Raw genomic sequence first — 17355 nt, 5'->3', positions numbered from 1 at the left:
CTGCTGTTCCCGAGCGATTTATTTGTCTTTCCAAAGTGTGTTTGTCCCTCAGGCACGGCCATTCCTCATCCCAGGCTCCTGGGGTGCATCCAGGACAAGCTGCTTTATCCCTACCCTGCTAAGGAGCTCTACATTCAGTTTTATTCATCACCTTTTGATTTTCAGCATCGGTATTTTACTTGTTCTGGAAACTGAATTAATTTCTGGCCCCTGTGCACACAAATATTATGGATTTATTCGATCCTGTGTAGGAATTACCAACAAGGAGCAGGTGGTGAGTAAGGGATGCGCTCAGGGAGGGCTCAGGGATCAGCTGGACATGTGTTGGTCTCAAAACTTCCCAACAAAGCTAAAAAACAAGGTCTGGCAAGGCCATTATGTCACGATATGACACCATTCACCTTTCCTGCCAGGTTGTTCAGACCAGAAACCAACTCAGCAGTGTTCTCAAATTCAGCTCCTGCTTTTTTAGCCCAGTTTTTCAACACCTCAGGTCAGAGGGATTTATTAAAGACAGGAAAGCACCTGGACCAGGTAGAGTTTTATTGGAAGGCGCGTGAGGAGCCGGATTTGTGCGTAAAAGTGAGCGGTGCCCGGGGGGGCAGTGAGTGGGGACATAAATAAAGGCTATTTCCTGTACCAGATCTGCATCCTCCTCTCCCTCTTGATTTTCCTCTGCAGCTGCAGGATCCCGTACAGCAAAGCCTCAGCTGTGGGTGGGCAACCTGAGAGACAGGAGAAGGAAAGAGGGGAGGAAGGGAGGAAGGTCACAGGGCTGGGACCTGCACGGAGCTGGAGCCAGCAGATGAGGTGACAGCCCCGGGATTTATCCCAAAGCTGACTTCCCTCTGGCTTCGTGGCTGGCACAGGCAGGAGTGTAAAGAAACTAAATTGATGGTGTTTATCAAGATCTTTTATCAAACATAACAATTCTTTGATTTCAGCCCAGGTCTATCCAAACCCACCTCCCACCCCACTGCCGGTGCCACCACCGGCACAAGCCTCCCCTCCCCACAACCCCTGCAGCTGCTGCAGCTTCCCCACTGCTCTGAGACAGGAAAACCTTTCAAACCTACACCCAAACGCAGAGAATTCCCCTCTCCCTGCCCTGCTCCCAGGCAGAGCTGCCCCTTGTACCTGGCACGTAGATGTCCACGGGCACGATGCGGTCGCAGCCCCTCACCACGGAGTAGGAGTAGTGGTAGTAGCCCCCGCCGTTGGCACAGCTGCAGGACAGGGACAGTGTCAGCCCAGGAAGGTGAGCAGGAGGCCAAGGGAAGGTGGCCCCGGGCAGGTGGGCACTGCCAGGCTCGGAGCCACCAGCTGAGAGCTCACAGGGAGGGGCTCGCAGGTGACACCATCCCACCACGAGCCCTGCCTGGTGTGTTTTCAGCTGAATCCAACCCAACGGAACTGTTCCCATCACCCTCACAAAGCAGATTTCACTGTCCTTCCTCTCTGCTGCAAAACCTTCTGTTTTGCCTCAGAGCTTTCCCAGAATTTGTCCTGTTCCAGACTGGACCAGCCACCCTCAGCCCCAGTGTGGGGGACAAAAGAGCTGTGAGAATCGTGGAATTACTCAGGTTGGAAAAGACCTCTGAGACCATGGAGTCAACCGAGTCCCCTATGGAGCAGATTCCAACCAAATCCCCTCAGAGCAGATTCCAGCTGAGTCCCTTCATGAAGCAGATTCCACACTGCACAGCAGAAGCATTTTGAAAGCCAAAAGCAAACTCTGGGATTCCAGATATACACAAGTCTGGCAGCTGCAAACCCCCCGGATCTATCCCTGGGAGGATTCACACACATCATTCCCAGAAGGAGCCTTTCTGCTCTGCTCTACAAGACCTCTTTAAGAACTTGAAAACACAAACAAGCAAAGAATTCCCCCCACAGCACCAGGAATATCCCAGCACTCACCTCCCCATGGACACCACGTAGCGAGGCTCCGGCATCTGGTCGTAGACCTGCGGAACAGGGATATTTGGGATGATTCCCACCTCCCCCCGCCGTGCCCGAGGTCCCTGTGGTCCCTGGTACCTTGCGCAGAGCCGGGGCCATTTTGTTGGTCAGGGTCCCTGCCACGATCATGACGTCGGCCTGGCGGGGGCTGGCCCGGAACACGACCCCGAAGCGATCCATGTCGTAGCGAGGGGCTGCCATGTGCATCATCTCCACGGCACAGCAGGCCAGCCCGAAGGTCATCGGCCACAGGGAGCTCTGTGGGGACACAGGGGACAGGCAGGAGCTCAGGGACACTGTGGGTGACACACGGGAAGTTCAAGGTGTGGCGAGCAAAACCCACGGAGGAATAGATTCAGGGAGAGCTGGGTGTGCAGCCTGGACGGGTCCAGAGCTGCTCCCCTGAGCCTCTGACACTGCTAAAGCCACCTCAGAGTCACACAGGGACAGAGGAGAAGGGACAGTGAAGGAGGAACAGCTCAGGAGCCCACAGGGACAGTGGTGGCCAGAGAAGGGACAGCTCAGAGCCCTGGAGAAGGGACAGTGGAGAAGGGACACCTCAGGGCCCCACAGGGACAGTGGTGGCCAGAGAAGGACCAGCCCAGCAGAGAAGGCAGAGCACAGCAGACCCAGGGCAGTGTCACTCGTGTCACCTTCCCCACAGGCAGAGCAGCTGCTTGGGGCAGGGACAACTCCAGCAAGTGCCTTTTGCTGGTGACCAAAGGGCAGTTCCAGACCCCACACATGCCCTCAGCGCCTTCAGCCTCTCTCCCGCTCTGTCACTGGACCCCAAATGTCACCCTCTGGCCACAGAACTCGGCCACGGGAGCTCTGAGCCTATTTTTATCCCTAGCAGGAGGTGCCTCCCATCTGTCACCCTCTGTCCCTCGATCCCAGGGGAGCACAGTGGCTCTGCACTCACCCGCCGTGCCCAGTTGACCAGGTCATCGAGCTTGGCAATGACGTACTCGCCACGGCTGCTGGGGACGTAGGATTTCCTCTGGACGACAGCAGAGCTCTTCTGGACCTGGACAGAGCTGAAAGGACCAGCCCAGAGCCATCACTCTCCAGTTACTTCCCTGCACAATCAGTCTTTATCCCACGGGGCTGTGATTCCCTGAGGAATGACAATCCCACCCCCTCTGTTTGTAGCAGAGGATTCTCCCCCAGTGTGGGATCTGTGGGTTTGGTGCTCAGGCAGAGCCCCTTGGCCATACCCCGGCTACAGAGAGCCCCCAGCTGCTCATCCCCAGGGCTCGCAGAGCTGCCGGTTCTCCCTGGATTTTAGCAAGGAACTGAGGAGACGCCTGACAGGAGGTGCCGCTGGGACGCCCTGCCCGCGGGAGCGGGGACACCGCCTGCTGTTCCCTGTCCCCAGGGCAGGAGCTGTTACCTGTCAGCGTGATCGGCCACCGGCGTCTGATGGAGCAGCTGAGCGTGAACGGGACCCACAGCACCGGGCCTGGAGGACAGAAAGGCCCCGCACAAGGTGACAGGGTGACACTAAAGCCCTCCCGGGAGCCCGTGCTTCACAAACCCCAGTGGGGAAGGAGACCCCCACTGACGCCCCAGCCCACCCCCAGCTCGGGGAGCCCTTCAGCCGCGGCTCTCTGGTCCCCTCACCCCCAGCCCCGGGGTCAGCGCTGTCACTGCCCCGGCCTCCCCAGCCCCCGGGTCCCACCGCCCCGCTCTTCCCAGCCCCAGCGCTCACCGCCAGCCCAGCACACCGTGCGCGGGGAGCCGGAGACCTGCAACAGAGGACGGGAGAGCTCAGCACGGCCGGGGGCCACGGCCGAGGGCCGGGAACGGCCCGGTGTCCCCTCAGGGCTCCCTCCCGGTCAGTCACTTCGCGGAGGGCAGAGGGCTTATCCCGGTCCCCGAACTGGTCCCTGTCCCCGAACCGGTCCCTGTCCCGTGCCTCTCCCCACCCCGTCCGTATCCCCGCTCCCGGCCCCGCTCCCGGCCCCGCTCACGGCCCAGCGCCGCCATCTCTCCGCAGCCCTTCACGCAACCTCTGGGCGCGGTGCACCCGCTAAAGGGCCCGGCACAGCACCGCCTCAGCGCTCCGGCGGGAAACGCGGCCCGCGCGGGGGGTTCCGGAGGCACCTGCCGGCCCCGCCCCGACCCGCGGCAAAAACGATTCCGGGCGAGCGGGGCCGCGCCGGGGCCATCCCGGGACCGCCCCAGGGCCATCCCGGAGCTGCCGCGGGATCCCGGCGGGAAGGGCGCGTCCCGGGGCTGCGGCGAAGCCGCCGTCGCGCAGGAAAATAAGGAACGACCGTCCCTGGGTGGGCTCGAACCACCAACCTTTCGGTTAACAGCCGAATGCGCTAACCGATTGCGCCACAGAGACCGCGCTGCCGAGCGCCCCGCCTGTCCCCATCTCGGGCCTGTCCCGTGGTGCGCCTGTCCCCGTGGCCTGCCTGTCCGCTGTCCTGTGCCCGTGTCCCACCCATATCCCGTCCCCGTGGCCCGCCTGTCCGCTGTCCTGTGCCCGTGTCCCATCCCCGTGTCCCGCCTGTCCGGTGTCCTGTGCCCATATCCCGTCCCCGTGGCCCGCCTGTCCGCTGTCCTGTGCCCGTATCCCATATCCCGTCCCCGTGTCCGGTGTCCTGTGCCCGTGCCCCATATCCCATCCCCGTGTCCCGCCTCTCCGCTGTCCTGTGCCCGTGTCCCATATCCTACCCCCCCCCGTGTCCCGTGTCCCCCCCGTGTCCCGTGTCCCATATCCCACCCCCCCCCGTGTCCCGTGTCCCCCCCGTGTCCCGTGTCCCATATCCCACCCCCCCCCGTGTCCCGTGTCCCCCCCGTGTCCCGTGTCCCATATCCTACCCCCCCCCGTGTCCCGTGTCCCCCCGTGTCCCGTGTCCCATATCCCACCCCCCCCCGTGTCCCGTGTCCCCCCCGTGTCCCGTGTCCCATATCCCACCCCCCCCCGTGTCCCGTGTCCCCCCCGTGCCCCCCCGCCCGGCGCGGCGCTACCGACGGTGACGGGCGGGGGGGGGCGGAGCGCGGTCGTGCAGCCGAAATAGCTCAGTTGGGAGAGCGTTAGACTGAAGATCTAAAGGTCCCTGGTTCGATCCCGGGTTTCGGCAAAAGCTTCTTTTCCTGCCGGGACTCGGGTTGCAAAAGCGCTGTTTTCACCCCAAAACACCCCCCCTCTGCGGCTTCAGGAATCGTCATTCCCTCCCCCACCTCTGCACCTGGTCGTTTTAATATCCTGGAAACACACGCACACAGGCAGGGAGGAGTGAAGCACTGTGGGATGTAACGCTGGATTAATGATAAATATTATTAAAGAGATTAAATAAATATAAATTATGAATTAATAATAAATATGAGTTCATGATCTAACACCGAGCATTGAGGAGGCAGCTGAGGGAATGTGGATTAATTAACACTGAAAAATCGCAAGCAGAGTGTGTGCACCAGGCCCTTTTAAATAAAGCACAACAACAGAAACCAGCGAGTTCATTTTCCAATGATTATTAATGTGAAACCGAGACAGAGACAGGATATTACAGCTTTATCTGATGTATAAAACCAATCTTCACCTGCTGTAAAACCAGGGTGGAAGCACCAGCCTGAGCACCACCCACCACAGATTAAAATAATTAAACAAAAGCAGCAAATCTTTGATGATTCACATCATCCCACTTTATTAGGTCCACGTGATTTGTACATGGTGAGGCTGAGCCTGGTGTCCAGGACCAGTGAGTGACTGGCTGGGCAGCACTGGATGGGGGTGGTACAAGGTCAGGGTTACCCCTGGAAGTGTCCAATGCCAGGCTGGACGGGGCTTGGAGCAACCTGGGATAGGGGAAGGTATCCCTGCCCATGGATGCGCTTTAAGGTCCCTTCCAACCCAAACCATTCCAGCATTCCACAGCTGCTGTGAAGACGAGGTGAGGTGGTTCTGCTTCTGTGCACTGGTGTGGAGCAGGATCTTAACAGCAGTTGAGGAATTTTGATTGAGAAGGGAACACAGGGTTAATGTAAAGAGGGGGAAGTTGATCCCCCATCTCCAAATTACCTCACAGCACCAGGATGAGGGGCAGGAAATCCCTCCCCAGCCTCTCACCTCTAAAGGGAAAGTGCCACTCACAGCTCTGAGTTAAGCCTGTCGTTAATTTTTTATACTATCCCATAAAACTCATTATCCCTCCTCACAAGTTTTAATAAAACCCTCACTTCCTGGCCTGTCCCTAGCATTGAGGTACTTGAGATAATGGGAATAAGGATTCCGTGGTGAAACTCATTAGAGAGCACAGAGCAATTAGAAGTGTAATTAAAATGTATTCAGATAATTGCTACAGCCAGGATAGACATCTGGATCCCAATTTGAAACTTCTTCATTTCAAATCATCCTGGGTTTTACTGGACAAGCAAGGAGATCGCATTTCATTATCACAGAGAAACCCTAATCAGGGGGTTTTATGTATCATTTATCATTATTCATCATTAATTAGTTCTTGGTGACACTGCTTCCATGTGCCACGGCTCCAGCAAACGTGGGCAGGGAGCTGGGCAGGATTAAATTGGGAATTTAGATGAGAAAAAGACAATTAAAGCCTCCCTAAATTCACAGCCTCAAAAGAGGCAATAAACCAGCATCCAGTGGTTCACTGCGCTAGGAAAAGGGAATGTTTTTGTTTAAGCAAACCTGGATTCCCTGCCCATGGAATTTTACTTGTCATAACAACAAAAGCCCAACGCTTTGTGATGCAGGTATGGATCCAGGCACCAGTCTGACTTCCCACACTTGGAGATACTTGCAGCAGGAAGGGTGAACCCCCCCCGGGAGTGTTTCCTGCAGGAACCCCCTGGTTTTATATCGAGAGCAGCGAGGCCACCAGGCACCACTGGCCACAAACCAGGACAAGAGCCCTTCCCATGCCGGGTATTTGGCTAAAAGAATCCCGATGGAAGTTGGTGTAGCAGCAGGCAGCTCTGCACAGCACTGGGGGGCTCTGCCAGCCCCCCAGGAGGGCACTGATGGATGAGGATCCAGGTGGATCCAACAGATCACAGGCAGCTGAACACGGCGAGGCCACGGGAAGCAGCAAGGGCTGAGAGCCAGCTGGGTCTGGGAGCAGAATATTTGGGAATATACACACAGACTTTACAAAGAATGCCACGTTTTATACAAATCACCACGGGTTATTTACACCTGGCCCCGGGGCAGCCCCAGCCACTCCTCAGCTCTCCGCAGGCTCCAGCTCTGTCTTGAGCTTTTTGCTTCCCAGGATTTGCTCATCAAACAACTCTCTCTCTCTGGGAAGAAAAATACAGATGCTTTAAAATAAATTTGACAAAAGATATCATTGTCCAGATTAAATAATCTGGACTCATTAAAGTTTGCAGTTTGGAGTAGCTCAGCTGGGACATTTTCCACGTTTTGTCCCTCACAGGAGGAGGAGCCTGAGCTCTCCTGCCCTCACCTCAAACCTTTTCTGTATCCAACAAAAAAGGAGCAAAAAACCTTGGAAAAATACTGCAAACAAATCTACCTTTTGCTCACAGGTGGTCCTTTAATGTACTTCTCTTCTGCCTTCTCATAATCGATGTCATCCACAGCAGCAATGGCACAGATGATGGCCTAGAAAAGCATTGAATAATTAATAATAATAATCAATAAACAAACCTAAATTACAGCAAGGGATTTGAAACTGCCTCAGCTGAGCATATTTTGAGAAAAGGGTTCCTCAATCACTTGGAAAATTTGGATGAAACCACTCATTGTGTGCCTGAAATTCTTAAATAAATAATATGAACTTGTTCTGTGCCATCCCCAGGGGAGTGTTTTTATCCTCAGATTAAAATATTCTTCACAGTAATTTTGTTTCTACAGGAGTTGATGTTCTCTTGGGAAAATTCCTGGGAAGAATACAAGGTATCTCCAACAACTGCAAAAGCAGCCAACACACCACCCCCTACCTCGACACACACAAAGGACCAAGAAAACCCTAAGAAGTTGCCAAATTAAAACAAAAACCCCCAAACAAAGCTCTGAAGCATTTCAGAAGTAATTAAAATCCATCAGAAAACGATCAGTCTGCCTTTAAAAACAACAAACTGCCTAAAGCTTCTCCCTTCTGTGCTTAAAAATCAGCATTTGAGTGACTCAGGCTGTGGGCAGGGGGTGAGTATTTCTGCCTGGCTCAGTTCTGGGAACTTTCCCTACGTCATTCCACAGGAACCACGTCACACCGAAGGAATAAAGAATGATAATTCGTGTTATTTCTCTCTTCACACTTAATTTCCCCTCCTTTTCATGCTCCCTCACCTCAGGTAAAAGCACATCTGAGATGAACCTGATGCCATCCCCCAGGATCTGGTGCAGGTTCTTGGTGTCCATCTCCCTGTACACCTCCTTCAGGTACCCAACCACCAGGTCCAGCTGCTCCTCATCCTCCAAATACGTCTCCACACAGGTCATGTAGCGGCTGGAATTCAGGAATTTCTTCAGCCAGCGGGATTGTTTCCCACTTTTCAAGATCCCTAAGAGATGTTCTTCAGCCCCTTTTGTCTTTACTATGAACTCCACCAGCTTCTTGTTCTCCCTGTCCCTGGCAGCTCTGGTCCTGTCAGGGAGGAGCTTCCTCGGGGGTTTCTGAGGGGAAGTGTCTGAGGAAGACCCTCCAGCCCCTTCCTCCTCTGTGTTTGGGAATGCCATCTGCACCACACTCTGGTACCCCTCTTTCCTGACTGGGTAGCCTGAAAGAGACACCACAAGAATTTATATTTAGGTGTGCAAAGAGTTTTCATATCCCTATCAATAGAAAATAAGGAATTTTATCGGTGAGAGAAGTTTTTCTTCCTTCCCTACCAAAGAGGTAAAAAACCCATCACCGAAACATTTATTTGACTTAAAAATAAATAAATAAATATTAGGGAGTTCACATGGACTCTGCAACATAAGGAACCAGTCACAGCTCCAACTGTTCTCTGATTCCATGACCTGATTGCCTTGAACCCTTGGTATTTACTTAATTTATTAAACCCTTAATTGCAATAATGGAGTGTTGTAAATTTATCAGCAGCCCCTCTCTGGGTCTGGTGCCAAAGTCACTTGTGCGTAAATGTTGGATCTACATTTACCCAGCCAAGAGAAAAATTCCAAAAGGGAATGGATTCACTTACTGATATCAGCAGCAAAATACTCCAGGAAGGACCCGGTGAAAGAATGACAACCTAAAAACCCAAAACAGGTTCAGTGATCAGTTCCATTCGGCCCAGGAATCAAAGCTTGAGGTTCCCTTTTCCTGATGGATCTCAGGATGAGATCCCAGAGAAGCTGCCCCACCCCTGGAAGCGCCCAAGGCCAGGCTGGATGGGACTTGGAGCAGCCTGGGGCAGTGGGAGGTGTCCCTGCCCATGGCAGGGGGTGGCACTGGATGGGCTTTAAGGTCCCTTCCAACCCAAACCATCCTGGGATTTGGTGATTCCACGGTCAGCTGCTCCTCCTTACCCACTCGGATCCGATAGTCCAGGATCAGCTGGAGGCACCACTCGATCTCCCGGGAATAGTTCTCCTTAGCTCGTTCCTACAAAACAAGGAGGATATTCCAGTCCCAAATCCAGCAGCTCTGGAAGAGCTCCAGCCCAGGACACCAAGCGGGGGACAGAAATGGTCTGTGACAACAAATTCAAGTTTCCTCAGAGTAAAACAACTCCTGCTGTGGCTGCCACAGGAATGAGAGTGGCTTTGAGGGGATCAAGGCCCACATTCCTCCCCTGGCCATTTATATCCTGGATTTCCCACTGTGTTTTCCCAACCCCTGCAGTTCCATGTCTCTGGGATACTCACTATGAGCTCCTGCTTCTCCTCACAGTCAAAGTGCTTCAGGCTCTTCAGAGACACTGAGAAACTTTGAAAGAAACACAGTCAGAGGTGCCCCATTTCCCTGGTTATTTACTGCAGTTCTGCTTCTCCCTGAAAATCCCATTTCCCAAGGAATTCAGGAACACAAATTTTACCTGGTTTTGCTTCCAGAGTAAATTCAAAGTATGGAATCTTCAAACAAATGAGAAATACCTGGTTTGGAGCAAAGCTAAAGGCAGCCCAGTGTTTCCAGAAAGTTTGGGCAGCACAAGTAAAACGTTGGCTGCATTCCAGGGCTTTTTTTTTTTTTTTTTTGGTTTTGTTTTCGATTCCTCAGGAGCTGCCTCAACCTGCAGCATGACAAAGCACCTGCAACCCTCACCTGACTCAGCCCCTCCCTCCCAGATCAACCTGGAGGGGACTGTCCTCACCCTGTGCCAGGAAATGGGTGCAGAACATGGAATAACAGAGACTGGAAGTTCAGGATGGGATGAAAATCCACATTTACCCTTTTTTCTTCTCATTCGTGGTGCCATCTATGAAGAGCACACAGGCCCTCCGGTGCTTCCTCTTCACTGCCTTCACCTGGAGAGAGGATAAAAGCTCAAAAATCCTAATCCTGATAAAGCAGGGAGTTTTTTTCCATGGATACGACCCACCCACTTAAATTTTTCCTATTGTTGCAACTTTATTACACAAATATGAAAAATTCAAGTGGAAGGAACAACCAGGTACCTCAAAGGGGGCATTTTTAGTGCACAAAGAGCCTCCCCTTTCTTTTACAAACTGGGAACAAAGTCCTGCTCCATGACAAAAGAATTGGGATAACCCTGTGCTCCGGTACAAACAGCTGTGAATAGCACATTTTATGTGCTTTTGTCCCAAATTTACTTCTATCAGTTTTGAAATGCTTCTACTGGAAGGTCTTTAACATTTCCAGGGAGGGCAAAAGTCACTCCAGAACTGGGAATTGCTCCTTATCAGCAGGGTATGAGAAGTCAGGAGCTGCTCTTACCACAGCTGGCCAGTACGGATAGCGTCGCAGCTTGCACCACACCAACATCCCTTCCTCAAAGAATTTGGGTTCTGGCATGAAAAAGAAGGGAAATTTTCCTTTAAAACAATAAAACAAGACAGATGCTGCCCCTCTCTTCTCCTCCTCCAGGAGAAACTCCAGGAGTTTCTCTTCAGTGCTTTTACAGCAATCCCAAAATGCAGCACAGGCAGTTCTGAACTGAAACCCAGCAATTTCAACCCCAGGCCCTTGCCCAGTTTCAGGGATTTGCATTTCATTCTGCAGCAAAAAGCCTGATGGATCCAGGAACTGCATTTTATCCCGAGCCTGGACACAGCTGGGTTCTGGAATGCCCATGGATTGCAGGCAAACTGAAGCTCATGGAGGGGGAAGAGCCTCAGCCATGTGCTGATGTCTCACCTCGATGGGACAGAACACTGGGGAAATTCTCCTCCTCTTCATCCACCAGAGGTGAGAGTGGAGGGAGGCTCTCCGAGGAAACTCTCCTTGAAGACATCCCAGAAGGTTCCAGCCCTGCCAACAGCAGCAAGATCCAGGGATTAGGACAGGATCAGCTTCAGGGCAGGTGAGACACACCTGAGTGTGACCCCAAGGGGACACAAGGTCTGACCCACCCGAGTGTGACCCCAGAGGGGACACGGGGTCTGACCCACCCGAGTGTGACCCCAGAGGGGACACGGGGTCTGACACACCCGAGTGTGACCCCAGAGGGGACACGGGGTCTGACCCACCCGAGTGTGACCCCAGAGGGGACACGGGGTCTGACACACCTGAGTGGGACCCCAAGGGGACACAAGGTCTGACACACCTGAGTGTGACCCCAGAGGGGACACGGGGTCTGACCCACCCGAGTGTGACCCCAGAGGGGACACAAGGTCTGACTCACCCGAGTGTGACCCCAGAGGGGACACGGGGTCTGACACACCCGAGTGTGACCCCAGAGGGGACACGGGGTCTGACCCACCCGAGTGTGACCCCAGAGGGGACACAAGGTCTGACACACCTGAGTGGGACCCCAAGGGGACACGGGGTCTGACACACCCGAGTGTGACCCCAGAGGGGACACGGGGTCTGACCCACCCGAGTGTGACCCCAGAGGGGACACGGGGTCTGGCACACCCGAGTGTGACCCCAGAGGGGACAGGGGGTCTGACCCACCCGAGTGTTACCCCAGAGGGGACACGGGGTCTGACACACCTGAGTGTGACCCCAGAGGGGACACGGGGTCTGACCCACCCGAGTGTGACCCCAGAGGGGACACAAGGTCTGACACACCTGAGTGGGACCCCAAGGGGACACGGGGTCTGACACACCCGAGTGGGACCCCAAGGGGACACGGGGTCTGACCCACCCGAGTGTGACCCCAGAGGGGACACGGGGTCTGACACACCCGAGTGTGACCCCAGAGGGGACACAAGGTCTGACACACCTGAGTGGGACCCCAAGGGGACACGGGGTCTGACCCACCCGAGTGTGACCCCAGAGGGGACACGGGGTCTGACACACCCGAGTGTGACCCCAGAGGGGACACAAGGTCTGACACACCTGAGTGGGACCCCAAGGGGACACGGGGTCTGACACACCCGAGTGTGACCCCAGAGGGGACACGGGGTCTGACCCACCCGAGTGTGACCCCAGAGGGGACACGGGGTCTGACACACCCGAGTGGGACCCCAAGGGGACACGGGGTCTGACCCACCCGAGTGTGACCCCAGAGGGGACACGGGGTCTGACACACCCGAGTGTGACCCCAGAGGGGACACAAGGTCTGACACACCTGAGTGGGACCCCAAGGGGACACGGGGTCTGACACACCCGAGTGTGACCCCAGAGGGTCTGTCCCACCTGCACACTCCTAATAAGGGAATCCTAATTCTTAACTGATCATGTGGATAAAAGAGAAAAAAGGGGAAGGAATGGGGCTGGCTGGTTTAAAGATCCTGCACCTGCTCATTTAAAAACATTTAATCTCAACTTATCAGAGAGGAGCAAGGGAAAACAACTGTGAGCTCAAAGGGCAGGAATATAGCTTTCCATGGAAAACCCTAAGGAATTCCAGACAGCCCAGGCACCACCCAAACCTTTCCCCAGCACTGAAGGGATCAGCATTTCTGCTTCTCCACAGAATAGAAACCAAAAGGAATTAAATCAGCAACCCAAGAGCCACTTCCCCAAAAGCAAAGCAGCATTCCGAGATGAGTGACAGTGCTCAAAACCCACATGGGATGAAGCTTTCCTTTCCCCATGGGATTTGCCCACCTTCATCCTCCTCAGAGTCAGGGGCTTTATTCCCAGGCAGGTGTGAGGGATCCTGGTTTTCCTCCTCCTGAGGCTGAGGGGAGGCACCAGAAGGCCCAGGTGAGGATCCAGAGTGGTTCCTGCATTTCCTGTCTGTGCCTGAGGCCACACCTGCCCCATCCAGGTGTTTTCCACCCTCTGCCTCTCTCCTTCCATCCAGCTGCTTTGCCAGGCTTTCACTCTCACTGCTGATGCTTTTCTCCAGCTCATCTGAGGCACTTTGACAGGAGAAATCCAGGGAAGTTCTCCCAGGCTGAGTTCCTGTCTTTCTGGGAGGTTCCACGGTGACAGATTTAGAGGGGACAGGTAGAGACCCCTCCTCAGGCGCCAGCTGTGCTTGATCCCGGGGGGAATCATCCCTACATCCTCTTTTCCTTCCTTGCTGACTTCTTCCAACCTTCAGCTTACAGGAGACTCCACTCCTCGTTTTGGGCTGGATTTTCCTCTGTCTGGGTAATGGCTCTGGCTTTTTGCAGTTGTGACTGTCAGGGGCTGGTGCCACACACGAGTCCCTGGCACCGCACCTGGAAGGGTTTGTTCCACCCCCACGTGCTCTGGCTCCACTTCCATGTGCTTTGGAAGGGTTTGCCCCCTTTCCACGTTCTTTTCCACTCCCCTCTGGAGCCACAGAACCTCCCTGGCTCCGTGCTTTGGGATCATCCTTCAGCCCACAGTTATTTTGGGGTTTTCTTTCCCTCTTGGCAGCCTCAGGTTCCAACTTTTTAGAGCGAGAGCGCAACAAGGAGCTGCGGGAGGGGGTGGGTGGGGCAGATCCCACGCCATTCTCCCAGGAAAATTCGGGATCTGGTCCTTCTGCAGGTGGCACTTGAGCATCTGAGTCAGTTTGATGCAGAATATCCAGGGCAATTTTAAGGGAACAGCGATATTGCAGCTCCTCCACGGCCTCCCTCATGTTTTTCTTTTGCTCTGATGAAGAAGAACATTCAATAAATGAAATGATCCTCATTATCCTACCACACACAAAACATATTATTAAAGAAATAATAGATGTTACTTGTAGTGTTTCTTTTAACACTTAAATTATCCATGACTCCCAAGGCAAAGGGTAGAGACACGCAGAGACCAAGCTGGAAGTGCCTCATTTTGAGGGAAACACACATTTCTTCAGCATCCCTCCAACAAACCACCCCAGGGAAGAGGAAAATGATCCTTTTTAACCAATTTTCCAACTTGACGGAAAAGGGGAAAAGAAAATAAGTGAAATACAGAAGTTGTATCCCCCAGGCTGAGTTTCTGCAGGGATTTTACCCCCAGAAAAGACCCAAAGCAGCACATTTGGGCCCCTCCCTCCTCACCCAGGGTGGAGGCGATGGCCTTGATCCGCTCCTCCGTCAGGGGAAAGGCATTTGCAGAGCTCACACTGACCCTGGAACACAACAAAGGAGACTAGAATGAGCACCCAAAACACTCCCAGCACAACAACTCTGCTCTCAGCCAGCAAAAAACCCCAAATATTCCCTCCCCCAAGCTGTCCTTGTTAGGGTTAAACACCTAAACCTTCTGCAAGTCCAGGATCCTGTCTCACAGGCACCTTCAGATAAAAGGATTCCTTTCTTTCCCTTTTTTTTTTTTTTTAACCTCTAAGAATGCAAACAAGTGACAGGAACAAGGATACTTAACTGCTTCTGCAAGCCAAGGATTTCAGCTTTAAATCCCATCCTTTTCGTGGCAGCAACAGGACCACTCCCAGCAACTCCAGGCTTGCACAGAACCTATGTTAAACGTGAAAAATCTTCATTTAAAATCCTTGACCAACAGCAAAACGATTTTGTAAGAAGAGCTTAACAGTGCCTGGGGGCAGCCTGAGGATCACAGAATGACAAAATCCCAGGATGGACTGGGTGGGAAGGGACCTTAATGCCCATCTCATCCCACCCCCTGCCACGGGCAGGAACACCTTCCACTGTCCCAGGCTGCTCCAAGCCCTGTCCAGCCTGGCCTTGGACACTTCCAGGGATGGGGCAGCCACAGCTTCTCTGGGAAATCCATTCCAGGGCGTCCCCACCCTCACAGGGAACAATTCCTCCCCCAGTATCCCATCCAACCCCACCCTCCGGCAGTGGGGAGTTATTCCCCCCTTGTCCCATCACTCCAGGCCCTCTCCATTTTTCCTGCTGGCTCCTCCAGCATTGGAGGCATCTCCACAGATCAGCTCAGACAAGTTCAGACACGTTTGCTGGGACCTCTCCCTTCCCTCTTGCTCCGTTTCAGCCCTTTCCAAGCAACAGCCACAAACATTTCCTCATTCCTCGTTACCTTGGCTGGCCACAAACGCCTCTTCCACTTGCAGAGAACAAACTCTTGGTCGGTCATGGCTGAGCTTCACGTGGAAAAGGGCAATTCCAGGGTGTTCTGAGGAAAAAGAAAAGGGAATAAAGGTGTCACCCACCGTGGTCTATTTTGGTCTTCATTTTTTGAAGGAAATACAAGATTTAATCAAACTTGTTATTATTATTTAGCTTTGGGATCACTGCACTTATATCACCCTGCAGCATTCTCCAAAATTATACCTTAAATTCCATTTTTCTGTAGAAGCTGTGGCTGCCCCATCCCTGGAAGTGCCCAAGGCCAGGTTGGACAAGGCTTGGAGCAACCTGGGATAGGGGAAGGTGTCCCTGGGGATGGGACTGGATGGGCTTTAAGGTCCTTTCAACCCAAACCATCCCAGGATTCAAGAATTCCATAATTCCAGGAGCATAAGTGGGTCTCACTGAGTGTGTTGGGTGAGGAAAATACTATCAGGAATTTAACAATGCAGCCATGGGCCTGCCCCATCCGCAGCTTCCTGTGACCAAACCCTGAAAATAGGGAACTACGCCCTAAAGATAGCGTAACGAGATAGATAACGAGCTGGATACTTTTTACACGCAATTTGATCCCAATTTTTACACATGATTTGCAACAGAAACCTGAGCGGCCTCAGAGCCCTCAGGGGTTCCTCAAGCGCTTGGGGGGAAAAAGAAACAAAAAAACCAACAACATATTAAAGACAAGATCTTCCTGTACTTACAAGGTCCGGGTGCTGGGATCGCCGGGGCTCCGGGATCGCGGCGCTGCGGCGGCGGAGGGAGGGACGAGGGGCCGTTAGTGCCGCCCGGAACGGCGGGGCCGGGGCGGGACCCCCGTGAGGCGGTGCGGGGACAGCGGGAACCGCCCAAACACCCACCTGAGGGGAGGGACGGGACGCCCAAACCCCCCCACAGCGAGGGGAGGGACGGGACCCTCCCCCAAACCTCCTCCGGTGAGGGGAGTGACCTCCCCCCCCCCCCCCCCCCCCCCCCAGTCCCACACTCGGTGAGGGACGGGACGGGAGGGGACGGGACGGGACGGGACGGGGCCCCCAAACCCGAGCCGGTGACCCCCCCCCAGATCCCCCTCCATGAGGGATGGGACTCCCAAGCCCCCCTCTGTGAGGGATGGACCCCTCCAAGCGCCTCGGTTAGGGGAGGAACGAACGGGACCCCTGCAAACCCTCCCCTCACGGGGGACGCCACCCCAAACCCTCCCCGGTGAGGGGAGGGAAGGAACCTTCGCTTCGCCCGGTCAGAGGACGGACGGGACTCCCAAACCCAACCCCGGTCCCAGTGATGGCCCCCAGACCCTCGTATGCCCCCCAGACCCCGCTTTGAGGGGGGGGGGAAGGGGGGGACGGGGGAGGGGGCACCATTACCGTGCGCGCTCCCGACAACGCCGCCCCCCGCGCGCGCCGCCGCCCTCCACGTGAGGGTCTGCGCATGCGCCGCGCGCCGCCCGGCACCGCCCCCTCGGGCCAATCAGCGAGCGCCGCCTGGCGCCCCGCCCTCCCCGCCGCGGCCAAAACACCCGGCTCAGCCAATCGGAGAGCCCGCTGCGACCGTAGCCACGCCTACCTCGTCTTCTATTGGAGGGTTGGGCGGAAGTCGTTCCCACTCTGGGTAGGGCGGCATGGCAACGGGGTGAGTGACGTCATCGCCGCGAAGAGTGACGTCATTTAACAATTTGGGGTGGACGGAGCTTGAAGCCCATCCAGTGGGCAGGGATCTCTTCCATGGGCCGGGTGGCTCCAAGCACCAGTGGGGCAGGGCCCGGCCGCACCCCCTGCAGGCTCAATCCAAGGCGGTTCTAATCCAAACTCTTGGAATGCGATTCCCAGAGAAACTACGGCTGCTCCACCCTGGAAATGTCCAAGGCCAGGTTGGATGCAGCTTGGAGCAACCTGGGACAGTGGAATGTG

General features: G+C 54.6%; 2 protein-coding genes and 2 non-coding genes across 4 annotated transcripts; 1 reads left to right on the top strand and 3 right to left on the bottom strand.

Moving 5' to 3' along the window:
- Positions 1–526: 526 nt before the first annotated feature.
- Positions 527–4008, bottom strand: NDUFS7 (NADH:ubiquinone oxidoreductase core subunit S7). Its single transcript, XM_048288291.1, has 8 exons — positions 3936–4008; positions 3674–3710; positions 3356–3424; positions 2885–2999; positions 2041–2220; positions 1921–1967; positions 1138–1226; positions 527–725 (listed from the first exon to the last, which is right to left on the bottom strand). Exons 1-8 carry the CDS (start codon positions 3949–3951, stop codon positions 628–630), a joined length of 651 nt encoding a protein of 216 aa, XP_048144248.1. The 5' UTR covers positions 3952–4008; the 3' UTR covers positions 527–627.
- Positions 4009–4241: 233 nt separating this feature from the next.
- Positions 4242–4315, bottom strand: TRNAN-GUU. Its single transcript has one exon. It is a non-coding gene; the product is annotated as a tRNA-Asn (tRNA).
- Positions 4316–4984: 669 nt separating this feature from the next.
- Positions 4985–5057, top strand: TRNAF-GAA. Its single transcript has one exon. It is a non-coding gene; the product is annotated as a tRNA-Phe (tRNA).
- A 375-nt stretch (positions 5058–5432) lies between these two features.
- On the bottom strand, positions 5433–16872 carry PWWP3A (PWWP domain containing 3A, DNA repair factor). Its single transcript, XM_048288105.1, has 15 exons — positions 16813–16872; positions 16153–16195; positions 15399–15494; positions 14763–14854; positions 14438–14508; positions 13083–14048; positions 11223–11336; positions 10803–10873; positions 10296–10372; positions 9773–9833; positions 9434–9509; positions 9106–9156; positions 8249–8679; positions 7473–7561; positions 5433–7236 (listed from the first exon to the last, which is right to left on the bottom strand). Exons 3-15 carry the CDS (start codon positions 15453–15455, stop codon positions 7161–7163), a joined length of 2232 nt encoding a protein of 743 aa, XP_048144062.1. The 5' UTR covers positions 15456–15494; positions 16153–16195; positions 16813–16872; the 3' UTR covers positions 5433–7160.
- Between the last annotated feature and the right edge of the window lie 483 nt (positions 16873–17355).

This window comes from Corvus hawaiiensis, chromosome 28, assembly GCF_020740725.1.
Source record: "Corvus hawaiiensis isolate bCorHaw1 chromosome 28, bCorHaw1.pri.cur, whole genome shotgun sequence".
Lineage (NCBI taxonomy): Eukaryota > Metazoa > Chordata > Aves > Passeriformes > Corvidae > Corvus > Corvus hawaiiensis.
This window is presented reverse-complemented; position numbering and strand designations above follow the sequence as displayed.

Excerpts from the sequence above, each read along its gene's own strand:
- PWWP3A (XM_048288105.1), bottom strand. The coding sequence starts at position 15,455 with ATGACCGACCAAGAGTTTGTTCTCTGCAAGTGGAAGAGGCGTTTGTGG. Across the intron at positions 10,874-11,222 it reads CAGTGTTCTGTCCCATCGAG|AACCCAAATTCTTTGAGGAA; the intron begins GTGAGACATCAG and ends TTTTCATGCCAG. Across the intron at positions 7,237-7,472 it reads GGACCACCTGTGAGCAAAAG|AGAGAGAGAGTTGTTTGATG; the intron begins GTAGATTTGTTT and ends TTTTCTTCCCAG.
- NDUFS7 (XM_048288291.1), bottom strand. Across the intron at positions 3,425-3,673 it reads CACGGTGTGCTGGGCTGGCG|GCCCGGTGCTGTGGGTCCCG; the intron begins GTGAGCGCTGGG and ends TCTGTCCTCCAG. Across the intron at positions 1,227-1,920 it reads TACGTGGTGTCCATGGGGAG|CTGTGCCAACGGCGGGGGCT; the intron begins GTGAGTGCTGGG and ends CCTGTCCTGCAG.